Source organism: Acromyrmex echinatior, chromosome 15, assembly GCF_024713525.1.
Source record: "Acromyrmex echinatior isolate Ae372 chromosome 15, ASM2471352v2, whole genome shotgun sequence".
Taxonomy (NCBI): domain Eukaryota; kingdom Metazoa; phylum Arthropoda; class Insecta; order Hymenoptera; family Formicidae; genus Acromyrmex; species Acromyrmex echinatior.
The window spans coordinates 7,107,598-7,133,534 of record NC_141866.1 but is presented as its reverse complement, the minus strand read 5'-3'; the positions used below and the strand labels follow the sequence as shown (position 1 = coordinate 7,133,534).

At 32.1% G+C, this 25,937-nt stretch overlaps 6 protein-coding genes across 11 annotated transcripts; 3 read left to right on the top strand and 3 right to left on the bottom strand.

The window, feature by feature from the left end:
* Positions 1-479: 479 nt before the first annotated feature.
* Pex5 (peroxisomal biogenesis factor 5) lies at positions 480-4,739 on the top strand. 2 transcript variants are annotated; one of them, XM_087414109.1, is made up of 10 exons: positions 480-780; positions 1,339-1,703; positions 1,845-1,967; positions 2,109-2,228; positions 2,316-2,739; positions 2,829-3,372; positions 3,430-3,598; positions 3,664-3,821; positions 3,913-4,080; positions 4,418-4,739. In XM_087414109.1, the coding sequence occupies exons 2-10, from the start codon at positions 1,362-1,364 to the stop codon at positions 4,455-4,457; spliced, it is 2,088 nt and encodes a 695-aa protein (XP_087270235.1). In that variant the 5' UTR covers positions 480-780; positions 1,339-1,361; the 3' UTR covers positions 4,458-4,739. The 2 variants fall into 2 exon arrangements, with proteins under 2 accessions (XP_087270235.1, XP_011056033.1); XM_011057731.2 differs by having other exon boundaries at positions 481-670.
* A 608-nt stretch (positions 4,740-5,347) lies between these two features.
* LOC105147020 (Hermansky-Pudlak syndrome 3 protein-like protein) lies at positions 5,348-11,463 on the bottom strand. 2 transcript variants are annotated; one of them, XM_087414108.1, is made up of 5 exons: positions 10,036-11,463; positions 6,641-9,885; positions 6,439-6,553; positions 6,165-6,353; positions 5,348-6,002 (listed from the first exon to the last, which is right to left on the bottom strand). In XM_087414108.1, exons 2-4 carry the CDS (start codon positions 9,857-9,859, stop codon positions 6,172-6,174), a joined length of 3,516 nt encoding a protein of 1,171 aa, XP_087270234.1. In that variant the 5' UTR covers positions 9,860-9,885; positions 10,036-11,463; the 3' UTR covers positions 5,348-6,002; positions 6,165-6,171. The 2 variants fall into 2 exon arrangements, with proteins under 2 accessions (XP_087270234.1, XP_011056036.2); XM_011057734.2 differs by having other exon boundaries at positions 5,348-6,353; positions 10,103-11,452.
* A 362-nt stretch (positions 11,464-11,825) lies between these two features.
* Cndp2 (Cytosolic non-specific dipeptidase 2) lies at positions 11,826-14,559 on the top strand. Its single transcript, XM_011057735.2, has 5 exons — positions 11,826-12,349; positions 12,644-13,094; positions 13,195-13,623; positions 13,712-14,185; positions 14,282-14,559. Exons 1-5 carry the CDS (start codon positions 12,315-12,317, stop codon positions 14,324-14,326), a joined length of 1,434 nt encoding a protein of 477 aa, XP_011056037.1. The 5' UTR covers positions 11,826-12,314; the 3' UTR covers positions 14,327-14,559.
* Positions 14,217-17,297, bottom strand: LOC105147022 (alpha-L-fucosidase). Its single transcript, XM_011057737.2, has 6 exons — positions 16,241-17,297; positions 15,900-16,151; positions 15,457-15,819; positions 15,121-15,339; positions 14,790-15,013; positions 14,217-14,662 (listed from the first exon to the last, which is right to left on the bottom strand). Exons 1-6 carry the CDS (start codon positions 16,506-16,508, stop codon positions 14,570-14,572), a joined length of 1,419 nt encoding a protein of 472 aa, XP_011056039.1. The 5' UTR covers positions 16,509-17,297; the 3' UTR covers positions 14,217-14,569.
* LOC105147023 (alpha-L-fucosidase) lies at positions 17,198-20,650 on the bottom strand. Of its 4 annotated transcripts, XM_011057739.2 has the most exons (7): positions 20,378-20,650; positions 19,539-19,804; positions 19,059-19,304; positions 18,619-18,978; positions 18,262-18,480; positions 17,934-18,157; positions 17,198-17,867 (listed from the first exon to the last, which is right to left on the bottom strand). In XM_011057739.2, exons 2-7 carry the CDS (start codon positions 19,795-19,797, stop codon positions 17,769-17,771), a joined length of 1,407 nt encoding a protein of 468 aa, XP_011056041.1. In that variant the 5' UTR covers positions 19,798-19,804; positions 20,378-20,650; the 3' UTR covers positions 17,198-17,768. The 4 variants fall into 4 exon arrangements, with proteins under 4 accessions (XP_011056041.1, XP_011056042.1, XP_011056040.1 ...); XM_011057740.2 differs by lacking the exon at positions 20,378-20,650 and having other exon boundaries at positions 17,198-17,883; positions 19,539-20,085; XM_011057738.2 differs by lacking the exon at positions 20,378-20,650 and having other exon boundaries at positions 19,539-20,076.
* Positions 20,651-20,823: 173 nt separating this feature from the next.
* Uch (Ubiquitin carboxyl-terminal hydrolase) lies at positions 20,824-23,361 on the top strand. Its single transcript, XM_011057742.2, has 7 exons — positions 20,824-20,992; positions 21,065-21,076; positions 21,251-21,379; positions 22,086-22,228; positions 22,303-22,444; positions 22,573-22,648; positions 23,013-23,361. Exons 1-7 carry the CDS (start codon positions 20,960-20,962, stop codon positions 23,156-23,158), a joined length of 681 nt encoding a protein of 226 aa, XP_011056044.1. The 5' UTR covers positions 20,824-20,959; the 3' UTR covers positions 23,159-23,361.
* The last annotated feature ends 2,576 nt before the right edge of the window (positions 23,362-25,937 follow it).

Below are 25,937 nucleotides of genomic sequence, written 5' to 3'. Positions count from 1 at the left end.
CAAGTTCGAGAATCGCAATATCGCAGTTCAAAATTTCGATAATCGAAGGAATTCAACATGGCCGAAGCAGCGAACCAATCAGCGTCCAGCAACTCCGAGCTGCACGCCTAGCATCACTTCAGGTGTGTTCGGGGAGACGCTATTAGCGCTATTAGCGCTATTGTGTCATTCTATCCTTGTTTTACGTCTAATAAACAACGAAGATAGAATAATAGAATAGCACTAATAGTCTCCTCGAACACACCATTCACTTGCCGCGGCCACAAATATGCATTTCTCTCAAGGTGCAGAAGGCGCAGATTATTGAAATAACGGACGAAATAAATAACATATTGCTCTGAATTCATTACTAAAGCAGATTAATATATTTTTCTAATCAGTGTCCTATCGGAAAAGGGAAAAATGTATGTTTTCCGTTTTTCAAGTTTCTCGGTTTACATCTCTTTTCTCGCTGTCTCTCTCTTTCTCCTTCTACTCACCGATCTACTGCGCGCGTTCGATCGGCGAGAGTTCAGTCCTCTTCGTACTTTTCCCCTTCTCCAATTGTTCCAGTGCAAAGTCTCGATCGCCAAAATCTTGCTGCTCTGTAATGTTCTGAGAAAACACGTCACGATAACGCTGAGTGTCACAACAAGGACGGAACGGACGAAAGCGACGAGGAAATACCGAGGTGGTTCCGTTGATCGTTGTTTTTACGCGACTCGCGAGCGAAACGGCACCGACAGAATTAGCTGACTAACGTCATCAAACTTCACGCGATGAGATTTCTTTTTGACGATCGTACGCCAACTTCAGATTCTGAACGCTCAATCGCAGCTATCTTCTTGTCCTTCTTGTCTTTGAACAATTTATTCTACATAATACGAGATTAAAATCTTTGCAATTGCCTATCTATGCTTTACGCGTATGATACATTGACTTCTGTCTACAGCTTTCTATGATTTTACATTAAATTTTGTGCATCTAAAATATTTATCTCTTTGATTCAATTTTTAGATAAAAACACGTTTCATATGTTCAATATTTCTTGCATTTTACCATTTTTTACCTTTTACCTTTTACCTTTTCTCTTATTCTGTTTCTTCGTTTTCCGTCAAGATAAAAGTGAATTTCGAAAGAAACAAGAAACATATGATGTAACAAGAAATATGATTGTTATTAAAACAGTCGCAAAAAGAGAATATGACAAGAGATAAAAAGCAATAAGCAAAGAGCACTGTAGATTAGGCTTTAGTATCTATTATTGAACTCATATACTTAATATTTAATGTAAATAATATAGCAGATGTCTATATAAAAATATATAAGAAAATAAAATAGAAAATTTTTTCAATACAGGAATCCAATAACAATATAAAACGATGGCATTTCGTGAATTAGTAGAAGGAGATTGTGGAGGTTCCAGCTCTCTGATACATTTGGCATCACATTATGTGCGAGATCATGGCTTCAAGGAAGAAGGAATTCATCGACCGTTTAGTTCGTCAGAAACGTTCCAAACACCGGACGCAGATCAATTGGTCCAACAATTTTTAGAGGAACCTGCCTGCCCACAGACATTTCGAATGGATAATCTATTACAAGAAATGAGGGAAATAGATCAGAGTATTCATCCTCCCAAAACTGGACCTGAGATCATAAGGGAATTAAAGAATGACTTGGACAAAGCTTGGGGACCTTATCTTACATCTCTTACATCAGACGTAATTTTATTAAATTTATCTCTGTACAATTATACTTATTTCTAATATTGTAAAATATTTCATTATTGCAAATTAATTATCCTACAATTCTTGGAGAAATCTGCTTGCCTGCAGATGTTTTGAATGAATAATCTATTACAGAAAATAAGGGATCAGATTCATTCAGGTCTTCATTCAGAAACTGGACCTGAGAACATAACGGAATTACAGAATGATTTAAATGCAGCTTGGGGAAATCCTTATCTTACATCTCTTACATCAGACGTAATTTTATTAAATTTATCTCTATACAATTATACTTATTTCTAATATTGTAAAATATTTCATTATTGCAAATTAATTATCCTACAATTCTTGGAGAAATCTGCTTGCCTGCAGATGTTTTGAATGAATAATCTATTACAGGAAATAAGGGATCAGATTCATTCAGATCTTCATTCAGAAACTGGACCTGAAAGCATAACGGAATTACAGAATGATTTAAATGCAGCTTGGGGAAATCCTTATCTTACTAAATCTCTAGATGTAATTTTATTATTTAATTTATCTGTGTAGAATTGTACTTATTTTTAGATTTAATACAAGATAATTATTGCAAATGAATTCAATTAGGAACTTCATGCAGACGATATATGGAGTGCATCTATTTTGCCTGTTCAAGAGGAAGAAGGTACAAATTATGAGATAAATGAATTTGGATTAGATCCAAAATGGGCAGAAGATTTTCTGGAATATAAGACGGATGCTGTACAGAACATTACTAATAAAAATGATATTGCTCAAATTAAAGAAGATGAAGAGCCAAAATTGGCATACTCAAGGTTTATGAAATTCATGGAACGAGAAGGTGATATTCCTATAGAAAGCAATCAAGCAGCAATCAACTTGGATGGTACAAGCGAGGAATGGATAGAACAATTTATAGAAAATGATGCAACTAATCTCAATGACAATACAGTTTTGAATAAAGTAGAAGAAGAATTAGAATTTGCAGGTACATGGATAGACGAATTTGTAAAGGAAAATCCTGTTGCAGGTAATATTTTAATTTCTTTTTTTGGAACTAAGCATGTGTGTCTTTAATTACAATGACTCTGATTAATATAAGAATAATTAACATTTTAGGAAATAATATGGAATCATTATGGAAACGATTTCAAGAAGAATGGGACAAGATCTCTGCAGATGGAAACTCCTATACGCACCCGTGGGTATCAGAATTCGACACATATTATGATCCATTTAATAAGGAATATGATTTCTCTGAGACAAATCCTATGAAAGATTTGCCAAATGCTTTGGCAGAAGGCAAGAAACGACTAGAGGCAGGTGATTTACCAAGTGCTGTACTATGTTTTGAAGCTGCCGTTCAACAGGATGAAAATAACATTGAAGCCTGGCTACTTCTTGGCAAAACACAAGCTGAAAATGAGCAGGATCCTTTGGCCATCTCTGCTTTAAATCGTTGTCTGTGTTTGGATCCATCGAACAGCGTTGCTCTCATGACATTAGCAGCTTCCTATGCAAACGAGTCTTATCAAAAGCAAGCCTGCCTAACACTAAAGGAATGGTTATTAAAGAATGAAAAATACAAACATCTTGCAAGTTCAGAATCTAATATTAAAAAAGATGAACATCCGAATTTCAATGTGTCTACTTTATTATACGAGTAAGTCAAAAGTCATTTTAATTTTAGAACATTTTTTTACATGTTATTTCATTGTAGCAAAATATATGATGAAGTCAAAGATCTATATATTCAAGCCGCAAGAATGAATCCTCGAGATGAAATTGATGCGGACGTACAGTGTGGATTAGGTATATTGTTCAATTTATCGAATGATTACAACAAAGCTGTGGATTGTTTTCAAACAGCGTTGCACGTGCGTCCCGATGTAAGTAAAATTTATTTCTGTTGTGATAAATGAAACTAATACGCATATTTGAATATTCCCGAAAGGATTCCAGATTGTGGAATAGATTGGGAGCTACTCTAGCTAATGGTCAACGATCAGAAGAAGCTGTAAATGCGTATCATCGTGCCTTAGAATTATCACCTGGATTTATTAGAGCACGTTACAATCTCGGCATATCTTGCGTTAATCTTGCAGCGTATCAGTAAGTATAGATAAATATAAATAATTCTCAAGTTACAAAAAAATAATGTATCAATGAAATTATTATATTAAAATTATATACTATGTTAAAGGGAGGCAGGTGAGCACCTTTTGACAGCATTGAACCAACAAGCTGCTGGAAGAGGTCCACAAGCTAATAGTGTACCTCCTAAAGCAATGTCGAATACAATATGGTCAACGTTAAGATTAGTTATATCATTGATGCGTAAATATGATTTAATGGAAGCCGTAGAAAGCAGGTAACATTTTACACAGAAAAAAATTCTTTGTTCAATTTTGCTTTGCATGTATTTAAATACAAGCAATTATTTATATTTTTCTTTTAATACGATTTTACACAATATTTTGTAGCTATATATTAGGTGTTGGAATTAATTCGTAGCGTTTTTAATGAAAGAATGTTATTTATTTCACATGAGCATTAAAAAATACATTAATGAAAGTACTTCCCATCACTTGTAAAACGCTACGAATTAATTCCAACACCTAATATATAGATATATATATAGATTGCGCCTATAAAAGCATTATAACAATTACTCACGTATTTAAAATATCCATAATATATTCTTCTAGAGATTTACCAAGACTAAACAAGGAATTTGGAATAATGTAAACGGACGCAAATACTATCAGGGTTTATACAATAGTTCATTTTTATATGGACTATTTAGAAATACATTCGGAATTACATAGGTATTCAACAAATAATAGAATGTCTTCGATATACTCTAGCATTTAATTAAATTCTAAGATATTCTAATTAAACAAAAAAATGTACATACAAATAGATGACATTTAAGATATTGTTGAGTTATTGCATTTTTATATGTACTGGCTCTCTAACTTTGATATTCTGTATATACATATATAAGAAATATAAAACTGGGACAAATAATTCATTTATTGTTAACGTTAAATAAGATTTATGAATAACAAATGAATAATATTTCAGGGTAATCTATTATACTAACTGTAAGGACTTGTCAATATCTTACACTTCTAATATCTATTTTTGTTTTTATAAAAAGTAGATGTAAGTGTATATTTTAAATTGATTTCTATTGAAAATATTCCAATTACTCAAATTTAAATCTTGCTATTCTATTCCAATTTTGAAATCTAATTTTAAACTCTCTCTTGATTTTGATACTTATAAAATTGTTATTTAAAATTTTATGTACACTCATGGACTGAAAAGTTTTAACTTCTTTTTTAATAGATTAATTTCAAAAGGCAATCTATTCACCAACCGATTGATTCTTATGGATCTATTAAGTGGTGAGTAGGTTGCATTCTGAAACCCATCAAAAAGAAAGTTGCAACCTTTTAGTATTATTCTATGAGTATATATACTGAAACTATATTTTATGAGTTATTATTACAACATTAATAAAAATATAGAATTTTATATTTCTTCTTTTATTAATAGTTCTAATAGTTATTATTGATTACTTTGTCAGGAATAGAAAATCATGGATAAGATATATAAGATAAAAATGCAACTGAGAGGTTATTATGTATTTATTTTTTATGATGAATTATAAATATTATTAATCATTCTAACATAATTAGATTTATAATAAAGAGAAATCATTGCTAAAGGCACATCAAAGTTACATATTTTGTAACACTCAAAAATTGATTACGTAAAACTACTCGTTAGTATCAACAGATTTGATAAAAACTATTTTAGTAAAATTCATTTCACTAAAGACATACCTTCTGTTCCAGAGCAGAACGAATTCGATTGATAATTAAACACTAAAAAAATCTTGGTATGATCTATGTAGAGCATTCAAACATTGTATAATTATTTGTAAATACAATCATTAATTAATTATACTTAAATATTTTTATGGATGTAATGCACTCCAAATTTCTAATTTCGTATACATTCGTTATTTTAGATAAAGCTTTATGTAAGCTTAAGTATTATTACTTTTGCTCTGGGACAGACTTTACATTTTTAGTTATAATATAATATATCTATATAGAACGATTCAACAGTTAATTATAGATGAATTCTATTTATAATATCTCTTTTCGAATTTCATTTAATAATTGATGAAAGTTATTGATTGTTAAAAATGCGTGCATCGGCACAACTATTAACTAACGAACATCAGTTTACATGACTGCATTAATCAGGAACATATGTCTGAAATGTTTGTAGAAATGGTTAATCTGCGAGTATAAGTGCACACAAAGTAATTTTCTGCAATATTGTTAAAACGTGATATATCAGAATTTATATTCGTAATTCCTTAGTATTATCACTTCCTTGTCTAGAAATTAGCTAATAAATGATATTTAATGGAACCTTATATTCACAACTTTAGAGTTGTCAAAAGTTGTTGTCCAGTTTCCATTATCAACGATTTTACGTGATCCGCATGCATAATTTGATTGCACATTTCGGTGCATCTTTGAAATGCTGCCATGTCATCTCTTGGCAATATGCGATGTAGACTTTTCATAGGCAATGCATGCGGCAAATAATTTAGGATTTCTATAAATTTAGAAAAAATCGTTGTGTTATATATTGTCTATTGCATATTCTGTTTAAAGTATTGTTCATATTATGTTCGACTTACCTTTCATAATTTGTGTGTACAAGAGATGTAACTCCTGTTCCATCGTTGAAGTGGCAATTTTGTCCCGCGTTAATTCAATAAGAAACTTCCACTCAGTATCCTTCGTATATTTATCCTGAAACATGGCAAAAAGATTTAAATTATCTTATAGCAAAACGTTTACATAAAAATTCGATATCTCATGTTACTATGTTAAAAATACCTTCGCATATTGTACTACAGTTTGTGGACAGCTGTCCATCAGAATTATCGTTACTTCTTCCGTATTCTGAATGCATAATGTCTTGAGAGATAAATTTCCGTCGATATTTTGCGTTTCGAGAAACTGCTTGACTTCGTGCAAACATTCAATCGGCAGAAATTCGCATGACAATACGGATTGCAACTTAAACAATTCCTTAGGTATAGTTTTTTCGTTTTCGGATGTGTTGCTAAAATTCGTTATATCCTTAAAATCGTTCATGCTTAAAATTTTTTGATAATCTTTGGCATACGGTGGCATTTTGTTCAAATAACTCGGTCGATATTTCGCGAACATAAAGTATTCTTTATCATTTTCTTCCTGATCCTCTTTGGGATCCGTTTTATACACTCTTGTTTGAGTTAATTTCCCTAAATATGATCGCACTAATAGCTTGAATGCCTCAATAAGAGCAAAGTCTGATCGTATCTGATTTTTATTTACAGTTGGCCATTCCATCATGAATTTCGAACTGAAATAATTATGTAAATACTTCTCGAGAAAAACTTGCAAAGTGGTGGCTGCGTTGTGTCCATCTCTTCCAACTCGTGATGGCAAATACTCCAGGAACACCTGTATGATTTGATGTAATGACAACGTACCTTCTTCTTCTATTATCTGTATCAGAATATCGGCGAAAGTAGTGTTCTTTATGAGCATCAAAGTACCAGCAAAATCCGAGAAAGTAGCGATCATAGGACTCCTCTTTTTTATTACAGTTACATCGAACAGCAGTTCCCAGCGTTCCAAAACAATCTGCTTGATACATCGCACGGAAACTGGTTCCAACGCCTTCTCCGCTTGTTCTTGTTTGTCTGCTTGAATATATAAAAGCGTCAAGGCGAGTTGAACGATATCGCTGGTTTCATGTGTTAGCAGAAGATTTATCAATTTCTCGGTAGCGTACTCCCTTAACACAGAACTGCCGAAGATCAATTTCAACAAATCCTCTGTCTCCAACTTACAGATGATTTCTATTATATTTTGTCCTTGGAAAAGCGCGTCCGCCTCGGATCCGCTTTTCATTGTGAGAAGCGCATCCGTCAAGAACGTCAAAAGTCCTGCTGCGTCCTGACAGCATTTTCTGGATAATACTTCTGAAGGCTTTAACCCAGACATTTTGTAGTAAGAAATACATAAATCCCAATCCGATTCATTCTCCGATCGTATGTAGTAATCCGCGAGCAACGCGCACGATTGATTGTAGAGATTTTTTAACTTGAGATCGTTCTTGCGTGTCATATCGTCGAATTCCTCGTTATTCATATCATAGAAAACATCCTTTGCTAAGCGTATCAAGGCGTGTGCTTCTCCCAATAAATGTCGATAAGTGCTTGGACTAGAGGATTTATGATTCCTTGCTGCATTCAATATATCGAAATATACGTTCTCGAATTTAGGTAAATTCAAAGAGTACATTGTCCATGAATTGTCGGCTTTAGCCAACAGAATTATATAATTCCTTGTATGCAACAATTTCTGTATTCCTAAGAACGGTCTTAAACCAATCAAACTTATCGGTTCGATCATACTGGGACAAGTCACTCTCGTACCATCTGTATTATTTGACAATTTCACGATATGATGAGAAAGACGTAATGTGTAGGACTCGAGACCAGCCTCGGTCAATGCATGAAGTACTGTGTGCTCCAGCGCCACATGATGAACAGGTGCGGTGAATGGATAAGTGGTCAGGCACGTCGCATCCACAGAACTACTGCTTGCCGCGGCAAAGTGATACAAATATCCTTCTTGCGTAGTACAAATAAAGCAACTTATACCTTGCAAGTATCTATACTTGTCAGATCGCAACATAGACTTCTTAACACCAGTGGTGTTACATTCCTTCTTCATATACAATGGCTTCAACACCATGCATTTGAAGATTTCTAAAATTCCGTTTACCTTGGCATTATTATTTCCAGCATTGATTTTTAGACATAATAAATTTTTTATCATATAATTTTCAGACCAGCCTACATCAGGTGAAGTTGTTTTAATAAAAATCCTTATGTCCGCTGGATTTAATATAAAAGGACTGAAAGCATGACCTGGACCAACTCTTTCTAAACTTATCAACGGCAGATTCACCGTCAATGGTTGTGAAGAGGGATCAATAATTCCTTGCGTAATTAGCCTTTGCATCTCATCTTTTTCATTGTATATTAGATGTTCCCAGTCTATGTAATTCTTATTATTACTTGCCTTTTTATTGAAATCACCTGTTTCTGACTTATACCATGTACTTCCTGTGCCCTTGTATTTTTTATCCTTAGATTTTACATTGGATATTACCGTCTCATTATTTTCAGATGTCACGTATTGACAATCTTGATCTACAGTTTTGTGCTTTATATTTGTTCCCTGCAGTGATGCATCGTCATTTCCAAGACTACTGCTATTTTCTACAAGAGATGAATCTGTGGATATAGACGTTTTGTCGACGGAAGAAGAAGTGGAAGTTAAAGAGCTAAGTTGGTCAATATCTTCGTACATTGAGTTTGTAAGACGAAAAACGGATAAAGTTGTATTATCCATGATTGCTATAAAATCCTCTATGATTTCCATGCGCGTAGGTATAAACGTGAATCCTAATGACCATGGTCTAGGCTCAAAATCTATAAACTTTATCTTTGATACTTGTTGCGTCTCAATCTTGAACTCGTGCAGAATGGCACTATTTCCCGAGGCTATCAGTAAGTTTCCTGTGCACTGGCAGCAAGCAATCAATGTAGGCTGCACGCTCAGAGGTAACTCTATCATTTCTAAGCTGTTCAAGGGTCGATTTAAACTCGGCGTGACCCGACCGGCAATCCTGGCTCGCATTGGCTGACTCTGATCCTTCGCTATAGCCCAATTTACATAAATCCTTACAAAATTAGAAGTAGCTCTATTTGCATGATTATTGCTCGCAGTATCTCTGAGATATTTTGATTCCAGCGTCACGACATAATCTCCCTTAGTGCAATGTACCATTTGATTGATCATATCCACTGTGGGGAAAATAGTATGCAGTTTAACGTCCGAATTCATCAGCTCCCATACCTCCACGCAATGTGTGGGCAATGCCAGTAGGAGCATCTCTTGTCCCTGGTTGATTGCTGTGCACATCGCCGTGGGCTCCTCGATTTGGGCGACATTCTGCCCTAGGAAATTGTGTACCGTTATCACACGTACCATCTCTGCACTCCGTTCTTATCGTTTATCTAAATGAATAGAATAGAAATTTATTACTTCAACTTCGTCTATCTAATTGTTAAAAATATGTTTTCAGAAACAAATTATTATACAAGTTAAAGATAGTAAAATGAATAACTAGAGAATCAGATATGTATATGTATTCTCCCTTTACATACCTAATTTATCTAGGACTCTACAACTTTGGGAATTACATGCAATGTAACACAGGCATTATAATTATACTTCTGTCTTCGTTGAAGTTTCTGCTTCGTTGACAATTGATGTGTGAGCGTCGTAACGAATGAGCATTCGGTTGATGTTTGCTTAGTAAGTGCCAATGGAATATGACTCAACGCACGGAGTTACGATTTGTGGAGAAGCGACATGCTGCCAAGTATCTCGTTATGGAGCAATGGGCCGGTGAAGTCGTGAGTACGTTTATTGGCATTATGTCGTTTGTGAGTTAATCTCACGGAAATCACGATGCAATGCGACACACACGGTGGAGGATTCACAAAAGAGAGTTGTAGCAAATCGCATCAACAAGCGCGATCGCACGGCGTATTCTCCTCGGCCGGCGTCATGCTTGGCGTCATGCTTGAGATGCGTTTCATTCGACGAAAATGATTATCTAACGCACAGTAGGAGGGAGAAAGAGAGAAAGAAAAGAGTTGGTCTGTTTGACATTTCCTGGCAAATTGCGCTTGCGCGTGAAGAGCTTGACAGCGCGATGTATGCATCCTTGCAGCCCCTGCATTGCATTATGCTTACAGTCTGACTTAAAAAGAAACCGATACATAGGATTAGATATGCAGAAAAAAGAGAAAATAGATGAAAAATATAGTTTGACTGCAAAGAACAAGTTGGAGTACACCACCGTTGAAGTCAAGTTATGTCGACAATAAAATCTATATATCGATGGACAGTCGACTTTTGACGGATGCATGACATGCGTACTGCAGGGATAGTTTCGGGTGAATGTACTCACAAAAGAGGCGTCCTGTATGTTACCCATTTTGATAGGCTTTAAATATATTGTCAAGCATCAAAAAGATTAGATATTTTTTTCTATATTTTTATAGTCTAAAATTGTACTAATTGTAAGTTAAAGACAGTATATTCATATGCGATTTTGCATTCAATATCATCTTAAAGTCTGATTTCAAGTGTAATCTCAAAAGCTCATCCCATGAAATAATATTGTGCGGTATATATCTCGAGGTCAAAAGATATTTGTGACCTGATTAAGAGCGTTTTAAATCTATTCTTGCATCTATTATTTTAATCTAAAATGAATTGCATTTTAAAAGAAATTCTCATACCACATATTAATAATATAATCGATGAAATGATTATATGTCTTATTATGATAATATTTAAAACGATATTAAACACACAGCGCTTACAAAGCGTTAAAAAAGTGCATATAATCGTTTTTTAGTGCTTTACACAAGCGTTGCTGTAAGCGTTGCTGTTTTACTTGGGTAAAATATTCATAATCAATTGATTATATTATTAATAATATGTATGATAATTTATTTTAAAATGCACCTTTATATCTTAATCTATTAACTTGAAAAAAAAATTTTAAAAACGTTATTTCAGTAATTATGTGAAAATATATTCTTGTATTTAAATATGTAGTTAAATGATACATATATGCATAAAAATATTTAAACAACGTTTTATGTAAAATATACTAGTAATGATAATTATCAATGTAATTACAATATTACAATGGTTGCATTTTTCATTTTTCGAAGCAGAATAACATATGTTATAATTATTTCACTCTGATATCTTATTCTGATGACTTTTTTTTTATTCTTCTTATGATTAAACGAAACTTTTATTTATGAAATATTACTTATAGACCAAAATAAATTAATGTATAATACGTCAAACAGAAAGAGTTACGCGAGAAAAGTAAAATTGAAAAAATATATATGGACGTTCTACGCCAATGTTCTGTATTTCACAGTCACATGATAGTAGAGATAATACGCGACATGTTTATTTGACATTAATATTGGATAGATAACGCTGAATAATTAACCATAACTTTTAACTGTTTATAAAAACGTAAAATGCAAGATACACGCTACAATATTACGTTTCTATGAATTTCTGTATAAAATATTTTGATTGGTCATATTCGAATCATGAATGATTAGATATTATTATGTGCCAATATTTCTTATACATTTGTGTCAGAGAAGTGTTACGTTATTGTTGAGTTCGCAAGACGTTCTCTAGAGAAAAAAAGAGAGAAAGGGAGGGAGAGGGAGAGAGAGAGAGAGAGAGAGAGAGAGAGAGAGAGAGAGATGGAGGGGGCAGGGAGGACGATCACGATAAGAGTACTTGGCCATTGATGTATCAGTTGTGCCTGAGTCACAGTTGGCAGTCGCATTAGTTTCAGTTTGTACTGTGTATGATCTGCATTTGAATTATTACCATGGCGTTACCAATAGAATTGACAACTTTGTTTCAGTACGTTTCGTTTTATTCTTTAAAATATTTCCAATTTGAGAACAAAAGCAAATGTATTCGAAGAGATTTTTAAAATTCAATATACACGTATATACACGTTCGTGTGTTCTCAAGCAGAACAAATCATTATGATATCAAAATGACTCCAAAATGATCACTAAACATCATTTTTCAATCATTTTTCAATCCATTTTCGATTCATTTTGATGTCATTTTAACGTTATCGTGACTTGTTCTACTTGGGTACATTTTATTTCTAATTGTCGTTAATCTTTCACTTTTTTATACTTCTAGCTATATAGATGAACAAAAAGAGAGATATATAAATAACTTGAAAAAGGCAGTAGCTATTAAATCTGTGTCAGCATGGCCGGACCACAGAGACGAAGTGATTAAAATGATGAAATGGGCAGAAACGAGATTGCAGGATCTTAAAGCAATTACGGAATTGGTTGATATAGGAAAACAGACTCTTCCTGATGGCAGTGAAATCCCACTTCCTCCTGTGTTACTTGGAAATCTTGGCTCAGATCCGAAGAAAAAAACCGTACTTTTATATGGGCATTTGGATGTACAACCCGCATTAATGAAAGATGGCTGGGATACTGAGCCGTTTACTCTTATCGAGAAGGATGGAAAACTCTATGGTCGAGGCAGTACAGATGACAAAGGACCTGTTCTTTGTTGGATACATGCATTGCAAGCTTATAAAGCAACTGGAATCGAGATTCCTGTCAATCTCAAGGTACGTTCTCACGAAATTAAGAATATTTAATTCGGTATTGTTAATCAATATTTATTTTATAATACATTCATCTCAACTTACCTTTGGAATCTTTGCTTAGTTTGTCTTTGAAGGAATGGAAGAAAGTGGTAGTGAAGGTTTGGATGAACTTCTTTGGGCAAAGAAAGATAGCTTTTTAAAGAACGTAGATTATGTCTGCATATCCGACAATTATTGGCTGGGCACCAAAAAACCATGTGTCACTTATGGTCTACGAGGTATTTGCTATTATCTAATAGAAGTCACTTGCGCCACTAAGGACTTACATAGCGGTACTTTTGGTGGATGTGTATACGAAGCTATGGCAGATTTAATTTATTTAATGAATACTCTGGTCGATGTTAACGGTCGCATCTTGATAGATGGCATTTATGATAATGTCGCAGAATTGACGAAAGCCGAATTAGAGAGTTATAAGGATATAGATTTTGATGTACATGAATTTAGGAATACAGTTGGAACTAAAGAACTAGCACATAAGGAAGATAAAGTATGTACATATTTAGTTTCTTTTTTCTACTAAAAAAATTCTGAAATCTACATTAAATATAAGTCTCTATTTATATCAATTTTTACAGACTAAACTCTTAATACATCGTTGGAGGCAACCTAGTTTGTCTCTTCATGGAATAGAGGGTGCTTTCAGTGAATCAGGAGCAAAAACAGTAATTCCGAGTAAAGTTACTGGCAAATTTTCGCTTAGAATAGTGCCTGACATGACTCCAGACGAGACGACTGACAAGGTGATCAAGTATATAAATAAAAAATGGCAAGAGAGAGGCAGTCCAAATATTATGAACGTGAGCTTGTTCCACGGTGGCAAACCATGGTCCGAGAATCCCGATCATCCGAATTACGTAGCTGGTCGAAAAGCTACTCAACATGTTTACAACGTAGAACCTGATCTCTCTCGCGAAGGTGGATCGATACCAGTTACTTTGACCTTCCAGGAAGTTACTGGTAAAAATGTATTGCTTTTACCAGTCGGTCAGGGTGATGATGGTGCACATTCTCAAAATGAAAAGTTAAATGTACATAACTACATCCAAGGGGTAAGTATAACTATTGAAATTAGCAGTCGTCTAAACATTCACTGACTTTTTATTATAATCATTATATTAAATAATTTATTTTCTCACTGTTTCCAGACGAAACTTCTTGCAGCTTATCTATATGAAGTAGCTCACGTGTAATATTTTGCTGTGACAATAGCTTATCCTGAGGTGCTTGGAATTTTTTTTATTATTAATTTACTTTGAAGCGTTACACAAAATCTTAACTTAGTTAAGATATATAAAATTTTGCATTTACAACATTGTATATGCCTTTTTTAAAAATTTGACAAAAATTCTATAAAAATGTTTTTTAAGATTTATACAGATTTTTAAAATTAATGTACAATATAAAATACATTCTCAGTAAATAATATGTACATTTTAAAGAGTTCCAATCCTTAGTACCCAAGCTGGCTCACCTCTGTGTGCGTTAGCTGGTAAAGTTATTACTAGCTTATTATCGGATTGTTTCCACTGAAATGAATATTCAAAATTACTGTCATTTACTATTTACTATCATTTTCATAATATATACTTAAATAAATAAAAGCAACATATATTTAACATATATTTAATTAAATAAAAGTAACAATACACTTACTGGAATTATCGATGAATAACCAAGTAGATGTATCTGAGAATTCTTCGAAAGTTTGAGCGAGCCTAACAATAAGATATTATCATCTGGCCATTCTAAAATTGAGGCATACAATTGTTTTTCATTTTTGCTTAATGTGTACCAGACACTTCCTGTTAAAGTATCATTTTGTACTGTCCAAGGCTTAGTATCATAAATAGCTTCGCCGTTAACTGCTAGCCATGCACCTAAACGATAAATTTGTGGATCATTAAGATCATTAGAAAATTGATATTCGAATTAATCGAGATAATAAAAAACTAATAAAAAAACATGAAAAATATAAAAGATATACCCATTCCGCGTAGTCTTTCTTCAAATATTGGCGTAATGATGCCATCTTTTGTTGGCCCAACGTTCATCAGTAAATTTCCACCGCAGCTTACAGTAATTACTAACTCCTTCACTAATCCCACCAATGTATAATATTCGGATAAAACAGCGTTTCTGCGGTATCCCCAGGATTTTTTATCAATAGTCATGCAGTTTTCCCACTTGTGTGGGAGAAGTACGCCTAACAAATAAAATTTTATTAATTGTAAATTCACCTATGTACAATATATATCTTCATTTAATGATATTATTCTACACATAATTTATATTGTTATATTATAATTTTTGTGCTATTTACCAGGATTAAAACGATCTGTACATGTAAAGAAATCACCATGATGGCACGGTATATTACTACCCCATCTATCATTCACCACAACCGTATCTTTTACAGGACTTTTATTATATAACCATGCTAGAAATTCCTTCGATTTCCAATAAGAATCCGATGCTTCCCAATCTCCATCTGACCAAACTACTTCTGGCTTGTATGTTTCTATCAACTCATACAATTCTGGTATTATTTTATGAATCACGAATCTATCTGTTGTAAAATTGTTTTGTTTGTCTGTTACATAAAGGGGATTATACCATTCATACATAGAATGATATAAGCCAAACTTTAAATCTGTCTTGCTACGAATAGCTTCTGCTAGTTCACCTATTTTATAGAAAAAGAAATACATATGAGAATTGTGTACTTAATACGAAATCTTATTGTTAGATATATATTTTTATTACCAACAAGATCCTTTTGAGGTCCAACATCCATAGAATTCCAGCTGAATGAATACTTCGATGGCCACAATGTATATCCTTCATGATGTTTGCTTGTCAGTACAACATACTTTGCACCTGATGCCTTGAATAACTCAGCCCATTCAGAAGCATTGAAGAACTCGACAGTAAAATCACGTGCAAAGTCTTGATAAGTAAAATTCGGAGGATATCTTTGTTTCATAAAGTCGGAATATTTCGTAGTTTCAGTTTCCTCTATAACATCACACAAATACATAACATTATATAAATATTATAGGTACTATAAATACTCATTTATAAATATAAATAGTATGACACTTTACTTTTCCAATTGTTCCAAAACCATTCAGAGCCAAAACTAGGCACACTGAATACACCCCAGTGAATAAAGATTCCAAATTTTGCAACATCATACCAAACTGGTAACGGCCGACTGTCTAAACTGGGCCAAGTTGGAACATATTTGGGCGTTTTTGTTAAAATTGACACAAAATTTTCTTCTTCCGTTCTCACTATCACGGTATAATCCGCCTTTACTGATACGCAAAAAATTAACACAATGCATACAATTATGTGTACAAATAGCATCATTCTGATCCGAGGCTTGACATAAATGAAAGCAACAGATGTCAAGTCGATCTTTTATTCCTCGGTTGTATGAAATCTCGACGAAGATTCTATTTCTGTGTGCTGTTTTGTATCGTATCGTATTTCGAGATTAGATTAGATCATTACTGTGAATTGTTCCACAGAAAACATTTTATATTTATGTTAGAAACGATTCAAGAACGATTCAAGTTAAAATTTTGCATTACATTTTTAATATACTCGAGTATTAATTTAATCCAATGTGATTATGTTATTAAAAAATTTTGTATTAATTATTTTGTGAAAAATATTTAATATTTTTCAGTACGAAAATAACACAACCTGTATAAATAACCTAAATAAACAAAAATAATGTATTGTATAATATTCTAAAACGTAAATTCTAACATAAATGAATAAAATATACGTTAACTTAACATATAAATATTAATTTTACTAAAAAAATGTAAACGTGTGTTTATCATCTGTATTAGCTTTGAGAATTGACTACATAATTATGTTCGCATTTTGTTCCAATCGTCATAATTAAAAAATATAAAACTAAAATATACTAATATATTCGATATACAATTTATGTTATAAAAGAAAAGAAAGCGATACAGTGAAGGAAATAAATGTAAATATAAGAAATTGCTTAAAAGTGAAAAATGATACACTAAGATTCTATAAAATTTTCTTTTTTTTTTTTATGAATATCTTTTTGTATAGAAAGTATTATTTGTGCCAATTTTAAGGAACGATCACTATATGTTAATGGCTAGTTTGATGTGTATAATACATATATGATTTACTACCAATTGTATGGTTATCACTATGACCAATCGCACAAATATTTCAAGAATATTATATCGCACAATTCGAGAACGAGAATCTCGATTTGTGCTTTTCATGAAAATAAGATCGCAGGAATTTAAAATAAAAGGAAAGAAAGAAGAGTTTGCTATGTGGACAACACCTCATATTAGTATCCATAAGATAAAATCTATTTTTAATACATATATTTTATATACATATGTACATATTACATACATACATATTGTGTGTGTGACAATCTATATATTTTATATATAAAATAAAACTAATTATTAGGTGTTGGAATTAATTCGTAGCGTTTTACAAGTGATGGGAAGTACTTTCATTAATGTATTTTTTACTCATGTGATATAAATAACATTGCTCATGTGAAATAAATAACATTCTTTCATTAAAAACGCTACGAATTAATTCCAACACCTAATATATTTAATCAATATTTTTCTTAATCCTTAATACCCAAGCTGGTTCACCTCTGTGTGCGTTAGCTGGTAAACTTATTTCTAGTTTATTATCGAATTGTTTCCACTGAAATGTGAATATTCTAAATTATTTTATTATCACTTTCATAACATATACATACGTAACACTTACGGGAATTATTGATGAATAACCAAGTAGACGTATCTGAGAACTCTTCGAAAGTTTGAGTGAGCCTAACAATAAGATATTATCATCTGGCCATTCTAAAATTGAGGCATACAATTGTTTTTCATTTTTGCTTAATGTGTACCAGACACTTCCTGTTAAGATATCATTTTGTACTGTCCAAGGCTTAGTATTATAAATTGCTTCACCATTAACTGCTAGCCAAGCGCCTAAAATGACAAATTTACTTGTATATCATTAAGATTAAAAAATTGATATCTGAATTAATCAAGATACTAATAAAAGAACATGATAAGATATAAAAGATGTATACCCATTCCTCGTAATCTTTCTTCATATATTGGTGTAATGATACCATCTTTTGTTGGTCCAACATTCATCAGTAAATTTCCACCGCAGCTTACAGTAATTATTAACTCCTTTACTAATCCCGCCAATGTATAGTAATCGGATAAAACAGCGTTTCTGCGGTATCCCCAGGATTTTTTATCAATAGTCATGCAGTTTTCCCACTTATGTGGGAGAAGTATACCTAAAAAACAAATTTTGTTAATAGTAATGTAATAACAGTTATTGATATCTATTAATGCCTATCTATTAATATCTATTAATTTGATAATTATAATTATACTTAATTGTAGACAAGAGGAAAAATATGATAATAAATTACCAGGATTAAAACGATCAGCACATGTATAGAACCCACCATGGTGGCATGATATATTAATGCCCCATCTATCATTTACCACTACTGTATCTCTCACAGGACTTTCATTGTATAGCCAGGCTAAAAATTCTTTTGATTTCCAATAAGAATCTGTTGCTTCTGCCTCTCCATCTGACCAAATTATATCTGGCTTGTATGTTTCTATTAACTCATATAATTCTGGTATTACCTTCTGAGTTACAAATTTATCTGTTGTAAAATTGTTGTTTTTGTCTGCTACATAGAGAGGATTATACCATTCAAATAAAGAATGATACAAGCCAAACTTTATGTCTGTCTTATGAATAGCTTTTGCCAGTTCCCCTATTTTATATAAAAAAAGAAATATTTACAAAAATCATTATATTTAATGCAAAATCTTATTAGAATTACATCTTTATTACCGACAAGATCCTTTTGAGGCCCCACATCCATAGAATTCCAGCTGTACGAATACTTCGACGGCCACATTGTATATCCTTCATGATGCTTGCTTGTCAATACAATATACTTTGCACCTGATGCTTGGAATAACTCTGCCCAGTCGGAAGCATTAAAGAATTCAGCAGTGAAATCTCGTGCAAAGTCTTGATAGGTAAAATTTGGAGGATATCTTTGTTTCATAAAATCGATTACAGTCTTCAATCCTCCTGCAATATTATTTATAATTATAAGATATTACATTAATCTTCATAATATTTTTTCATAATATTTATTATAGAAGTAGAGCATATGAATATCTTTCAGCAAAAAAACACAGATAACATGGCACAGATAACACAGTGAATCAATATCTTTGTTTGCCAATGTTTAACAAAAATGAAATAAACACTGTGTTATAATACTATGTCTCTTACTGGAAAGTATCATATCATATATTCAACCTTTCCAATAGCTCCAAAACCATTCAGAGCTAAAGCTGGGTACGCTGAATACACCCCAGTGAATAAAGATTCCAAACTTTGCCTCATCGTACCAGGATGGTAGCGGTCGACTGTCTAGACTAGACCACGTTGGAACATACTTTGCTTTTGTTGAAAATGATACAAAATCCTCATCTCTTTTCGTTATCACATTAATATACGTCTCTGACAATGATACACAGAGGATCAAAATGACACACGAAATATGTACAAGCAGCATCGTCCTGCTAGGAAACTTATTATATAATGAAAGCAATGATATTGTTGGACGACGCATTTATTTCTATCGTCTGCCTTAAACATCATCGAGAATTCTATTGCTATATATTGTTTTGTATATTCTGAGATTAGATTAGATCGAATCTCTTGGTCTATCTAATTTTTAAGACAAAGATTACATTACTATTGATCTCGATGCATCTAATATCTTTATACGTTAAATATAATTTAACATTTATTGATCGGAATTATTACGCTGTAATTCCACAAAAATAAAAGCACTAGAACATCTTATAAATGATATTTAAATTAAAAATAATGTATATATGTACAAAAATTTTTATTATAAGATATAATTAATTTAATTAATCTTTATTAATTAAGATGGATTAGGTATTATCATAACAGAAATCTATAAAAATCTCAAAAAAATAGTATGTATTTAGAAAATTGACAATTGCAGATTTATAAACTTAAATTTATTGATATTTTTTTACAAATAATGCTGAATAAACAATTTCGTATTTACAATATTATTAATCATATAAGTGATAAGTGTAAATACTATTACTTTCTCCTACCATTGGAGTATATTATATTATCTTTGACCAATACATGATCATGTGTGTATCTTAGGTCCACTTTGATCTCACAGAGATTGTTTACAAGTAATTACATCATCCAAGATGCGATTTATAAAGTAGATGCTCGTGCAATCTATGTTGCACTTGCATAAAAAGAGATATATTGGGTCATCTAAAAAGTATCCGCGGTACTTTGTCATTAGATATATGACCATCAACACACATCTAGTGACAAAAAACCGCGGATACTTTTTAGATGACCCAATACAATAATTTCATACATTTTTGTATGCGACATTTTTCAAGAATACAGCCCCAAGTAGTCGCCCGCGTTCTGGAATATTTTCATACGCGTCCAATTGCAAGTGAAATCGCACAATTTGAAAACGAAACGTAGCGTGATTTGTCGTTTTTACACTTTCATGGAAACAAGGCTGCAAGAATTTGAATCGACTTTGTGAACAAGGACGTGAAACGAAACGTGAGAAGATCAGCTCGTTAAAGGATAAACCGGATAAATAGCATTTACCGGCGTTTTGGAACAGAATTTCTTGTGGGAGATATCACGAGATATTCAACATGGCTTGGGTGCCCTTGGAGTCGAATCCAGAGGTAATTGACTCTTCTATCGAATTGCGATACGTTGTTCGTACAGCAATTGAATAAGCGTGTTTTCTGTTTTAGGTTATGACGAAGGTAAGCAATTGCAACGTTCAGTCAGTTAATTTCATTATTTCCTCAATTTGAACACGATACTTCGTCGATCAATAACACACTTCTGGTGAAAAAACAGGGGAACCAGTCTTCCAGATTTCTCCGGCATGATTTTTGAATGTACAGAAATTCAATGTACGATTTTTGTTTTTATAGTTCCTCCACAAGTTGGGTGTACCAAAGAAGTGGTCGATCTTAGATGTATATGGCTTAGATTCGGAATTGTTGGCGATCATCCCTAGGCCTGTCCTTGCCATCATTTTGCTTTATCCGATATCTTCAAAGGTACATACATGACGTATGACAATATACTGGATATCTCATAACAACATGCATTGAACATAATAACGAAGTTCTCATTTTTAAACAATGAAGTTCAAGACACAATTTAATATTATAATTATAAGTCTGGTTTTGATGATTAATCTGATATATACTTTTGGAACTTAAAATGAGATAGATATATGTTTGATAAAATGAGATAGATATATGTTTGAAAAAAGCAAATAAGAAAGTTACATACTCATATTCATAGGTCTTATATTTAAGACTTCCTTAAATTTATCAAATGCTGTACGAATTATTAGCTGTAAAGTATCTAAAGATGAACTTAAGGAAAAGTGAATGAATACAGGCACTAATACAGTCTAATACAAAAATAAAAAACAGATCTTATATAAAACTGTATTCAGGACTCTATTCGCAGAGCTGTGCAGGCTGCAATTCCACTCATGCTTACATATGTCTGACACATATGAAAGAGTTTTATTTTACTGTATACTTCACAACCTGTTAGAAGTCCAGTACTTTATCACATTTGATTTACATGGCATTTTGACTTCGAGTAGAAAACCATTGGGCAAAGAAAAAGGGAAGATTTTGTGCGTTAATTCAAGGTCATTCATTATGAGGTTCCAATGTATAATTAAACATTTCGAAATTTGACTGGTGTGTTTTTACAAACAAGATTTGTTTTATTATCATCCCTTAGATTGAAAAGACTAAAGAAGAGCAAGTAGAAACTAAGGATAGCAAGAATGATGCTGCAGAATCTGTTTATCATATAAAGCAATCTATTTCGAATGCGTGTGGAACCATTGCATTACTTCACAGCGTGGCGAATAATTTGGATGTGTGAGCATCTACGATCATACATAATTCAATCTATTATAATGATAAACAATAAAAATATCCTTTTTTCGTTACAGAATACAGTTGGAGGATGGCTTTTTCAAAAAGTTTTTAGAGGATACCAAAGGACTTTCGTATATTGAACGTGGCGAACGTTTAGAAAAAGCGCAAGACATCATTGATACTCACATGGAATCTGCCCAGGAAGGACAGACTGAGGTACTTTCTATTTCATAACTGAAAATGATTTTCTTTTAAACCATAAATTTCAACCATTTAAACAATAAATTTAAACAATAGATTTTATATTACTATATATTTCACTATATATTTCTTTTTTATTTTAGGCACCGGCTGAAGATGTGGAAGTGTACCATCACTTTGTCGCGTTTGTCCATAAAGACGGTTCCCTGTATGAACTGGGTATGTATTCGATCCACATTGACTTTACAACACAGTTAAATTAATAGCGAATTTGGATTATTAGATTAGTGTATATCTATTAAAGCTGCTATACATGAAATTAACGAAGTTTAATAAAAATTTATACAAGTATTTTAAAGATTAAATTTTGTTTTATTTAAATATCTAATAATGATATTGTTACGTTATTTAATAGAATATACATGTATTATTTTATTATTTATGTATTGTTTTATTATTTCAAAATTATATTATGCCGTTGCATTTAAATACTTTATATAAAACAGCATACTAATTTAATGTACTAGAAGTGATTATCTACCGAATTTATAGTAACCTGCACTAAAAAACATTGTTTTGCCAGACGGTCGAAAATCTGTCCCTATCAATCACGGTTCAACTACACCGGAGACACTTCTCGATGATGCCGCTCGCGTGTGCAAGGAATACATGGAACATGATCCTAATGAAGTGCGTTTTACGGTGGTCGCACTCGCTGCTAATGAGTGAATGGCGCCTCATCCTCAAGTGCATTCGCCTTTAAGCTAATTTAAGCCCAAATAATTTATCTTATACGTTATATATATATTATATAATGTTACATATATTTTACTTTAGCAACACATTTGTTTTGTCAATTTTCTTAATTGCCAGCTTTTTTAATACTGTGTAACTATGTATGTTGAATGAAAAAATTTATATACGCAGTTGTATATGGCACTGTTTCGTTTTTATTGCAAACAATAAGTTCTTATTACAGTACATTGACTTTCCATGCACAGTTATATTGAGTTTGTCACAAGTTTAATAATATTGAGAGTGATATTGAACGTAGATATTTTTGACTCAAAAAGACGATAAAAATATGCGACGTGAGTTGCTACAGAAGAAGCATTTAAAACAAACTCCTACTGCGCGTCGGTCAAGGTCTAAGCTTTACGCAACAAGACGAACGACTGCCAGAGCAAATTCTGGTTTGCAAGTTGGAATTGATGATAAATTAGGACTAATAATTCTCACATTTGGCATAGACTTGACGCATTGATTTGGTGATATTCGCTTTTAATCATCAACTTTTTAGTCATATATCTCGCGTCCGTTTTAATTTTCATTGAAAGTGTCGACCATTTATTTTTTATGGTATTTAATGCTCTTATAGTAATTATGCATTACATCAGAACAAGATAAATATTAATGTTATTATAAAAGATAATAACGAAGCTTTTTGGAAATTGATCAATTGTCGCAAAAATGGTACGGGACATTATTTTTATGAAATTGTATTACATTACATAATTGCTTTGTTTCTTAATTTTGTGTAAAAATTCAGAGTGTACTTACAAAGATAATAATCATTTTTACAGATTTTATTTGATTAAAATATTTTATAAATAATAAAAAATTTACCTATTATAACGGGTAGTTTAATGATTGAGGGAAACATTTAAATAAATAAATGAGAATCGATATGTTTTATAAATTTTATATTTTGTTAGAATATAAACCGATTTTTAAAAGATTTATTTTTTTCTTTCTTAACATTTATGAGGATTTGTTATACATAGAGGCTTTGTTTAATTTGATGTTTAATTCTTATGTTATTAGGAATTACGAAATGGGTCGGTCACTGACCAGCCTCCGAAAGCGTCTGCTATTTTGGATACCTCTTCCACGTATCTTGGCACTGATTCTCTAAATAGTGTGTGCAAAATATAAAATAGATTTACCTTCCAGTAACGCGATCTGCCTATATTATATAACGCTGCTTCGTTCCAAATCGCGATTTAGAAACTTGCCTATGACGAACTGCAATTTTAATTACAAAACATAAAACTTAAGACAATATGGCAGGATGTCATTAGTATAAATTTTGAATTGTTACTATTTTGTACTTTATGGATTATTTTATAGTATTTATAAACAGTACAGAATTTAATCGAAAAATAAACATAGAAAACGATTTTTTCTTTCAAGTACACGCATGGAATTTTTTCATAGGCAAATGTGTTATCTCGGGATTAATAACATAAATGCACGATGATCTTTTTAAAGTTTGTTTACAGTAAGTATATTCTTATAGTTATCAAAGACCTCTTGAAGTGCTGCGTCATCCTAATGGAAAATTTTACACTCTCTTGTAATTTGCCGCGAGGACTGAACCAGTTAGTATCAATTATCTTGGACCGGTCACATTCTAATTAATATGTGATAAATAGCCACAGATCATACATAACTTTTACGCTATTAATATTATAGTAGAAATATCGCTACCTCGTACAGATTTCTTAAAGTTCGAAGAAAATATTGATCGAATAAACGCAATTGAATAGCACAAAATTCCATTACGTCACAATCTAATCAGTATATTTGTCTTCAAAATTATCATATTTGATATAATCATGATAATTTGTTTAGCGATCTTTATTTCTTATCATTAGATTTCAATAACGTGATTGAATGATAAGATGAAATTATTAAATGTATCTAATATCTCTAATAAAAATAATTTTAAGAATTCGAATATTTTTGAAAAATAAAAAAGAATGTGTACTTTTTAGAGCTAAACTCAACGAGAAATGACCGTCAATTCAACATCAGTTGCTGAGTTATTTTTTGTTGGGAAGGTATTAGTGAAGGTTTATTCGTTCTATCATATTATTTATTGAGTTCACGTATCAGCCCTCCAAGATGAAATCCACGATTGCGAATATTATGTACTCTTGATATTTTGTACGCTTCTCAATAGAGAAACTGTTAGCTGATAAACGGGGAGCCTAAAGCAAATTTACTAATCGCACGACGAGTATTACTTAAATTGATGAAATCACTTATGATGGCAATAACGCGAAGCTTTGCGATTAACCGATGATATCTGTGTTTCGCCAGAGATTCACAGATTTCGCAATGCAGGAGAAACAGCACTTACGCAATTACATATAAGAGAATAAGTCGCCAAAATAAGAGCCATCTGTTCTTGATTAATTCTAATTGTAAATGTAGATCCTTACATATATATTTTTGTGAAGGAAGTGCAATGCTGAATTAATTAATTAAAATATTTTTCTCAATTTCTAGACTACTCGAATATTTATAAATTTTCTGAAAAAACATTAATGAAATATAAAAATATTATGGATTTATACAAATTTATATTTTTAAAGTTTTTGATCAAACAATGTATAAAAGAGGAATTACCATCTTTTTAATTATCCGAAATATGTATTTTTATGTGAAATTAAGAAAGGCAATTTAATTTCATCAAAGTGATCATTCAATCAAATGATCATTT

Excerpts from the sequence above, each read along its gene's own strand:
- Cndp2 (XM_011057735.2), top strand. The coding sequence starts at position 12,315 with ATGGCGTTACCAATAGAATTGACAACTTTGTTTCA. Across the intron at positions 13,624-13,711 it reads TAGCACATAAGGAAGATAAA|ACTAAACTCTTAATACATCG; the intron begins GTATGTACATAT and ends CAATTTTTACAG. Across the intron at positions 14,186-14,281 it reads TACATAACTACATCCAAGGG|ACGAAACTTCTTGCAGCTTA; the intron begins GTAAGTATAACT and ends CACTGTTTCCAG.
- LOC105147023 (XM_011057738.2), bottom strand. The coding sequence starts at position 19,854 with ATGCGTCGTCCAACAATATCATTGCTTTCATTATATAATAAGTTTCCT. Across the intron at positions 19,305-19,538 it reads GTTTTGGAGCTATTGGAAAG|GAGGATTGAAGACTGTAATC; the intron begins GTTGAATATATG and ends ATAATATTGCAG. Across the intron at positions 17,868-17,933 it reads GTTATTCATCAATAATTCCC|TGGAAACAATTCGATAATAA; the intron begins GTAAGTGTTACG and ends TTCACATTTCAG.
- Uch (XM_011057742.2), top strand. The coding sequence starts at position 20,960 with ATGGCTTGGGTGCCCTTGGAGTCGAATCCAGAG. Across the intron at positions 22,229-22,302 it reads GTGGCGAATAATTTGGATGT|AATACAGTTGGAGGATGGCT; the intron begins GTGAGCATCTAC and ends TTTTCGTTACAG. Across the intron at positions 22,445-22,572 it reads CCCAGGAAGGACAGACTGAG|GCACCGGCTGAAGATGTGGA; the intron begins GTACTTTCTATT and ends TTTTTATTTTAG.
- Pex5 (XM_087414109.1), top strand. The coding sequence starts at position 1,362 with ATGGCATTTCGTGAATTAGTAGAAGGAGATTGTGGAGGTTCCAGCTCT. Across the intron at positions 3,373-3,429 it reads GTGTCTACTTTATTATACGA|CAAAATATATGATGAAGTCA; the intron begins GTAAGTCAAAAG and ends ATTTCATTGTAG. Across the intron at positions 4,081-4,417 it reads ATGGAAGCCGTAGAAAGCAG|AGATTTACCAAGACTAAACA; the intron begins GTAACATTTTAC and ends ATATTCTTCTAG.
- LOC105147020 (XM_087414108.1), bottom strand. The coding sequence starts at position 9,859 with ATGGTACGTGTGATAACGGTACACAATTTCCTAGGGCAGAATGTCGCC. Across the intron at positions 6,554-6,640 it reads CTGTAGTACAATATGCGAAG|GATAAATATACGAAGGATAC; the intron begins GTATTTTTAACA and ends GCCATGTTTCAG. Across the intron at positions 6,354-6,438 it reads GTACACACAAATTATGAAAG|AAATCCTAAATTATTTGCCG; the intron begins GTAAGTCGAACA and ends CTAAATTTATAG.
- LOC105147022 (XM_011057737.2), bottom strand. The coding sequence starts at position 16,508 with ATGATGCTATTTGTACACATAATTGTATGCATTGTGTTAATTTTTTGC. Across the intron at positions 15,340-15,456 it reads TACAGATCGTTTTAATCCTG|GCGTACTTCTCCCACACAAG; the intron begins GTAAATAGCACA and ends TTTATTTGTTAG. Across the intron at positions 14,663-14,789 it reads GTTATTCATCGATAATTCCA|TGGAAACAATCCGATAATAA; the intron begins GTAAGTGTATTG and ends TATTCATTTCAG.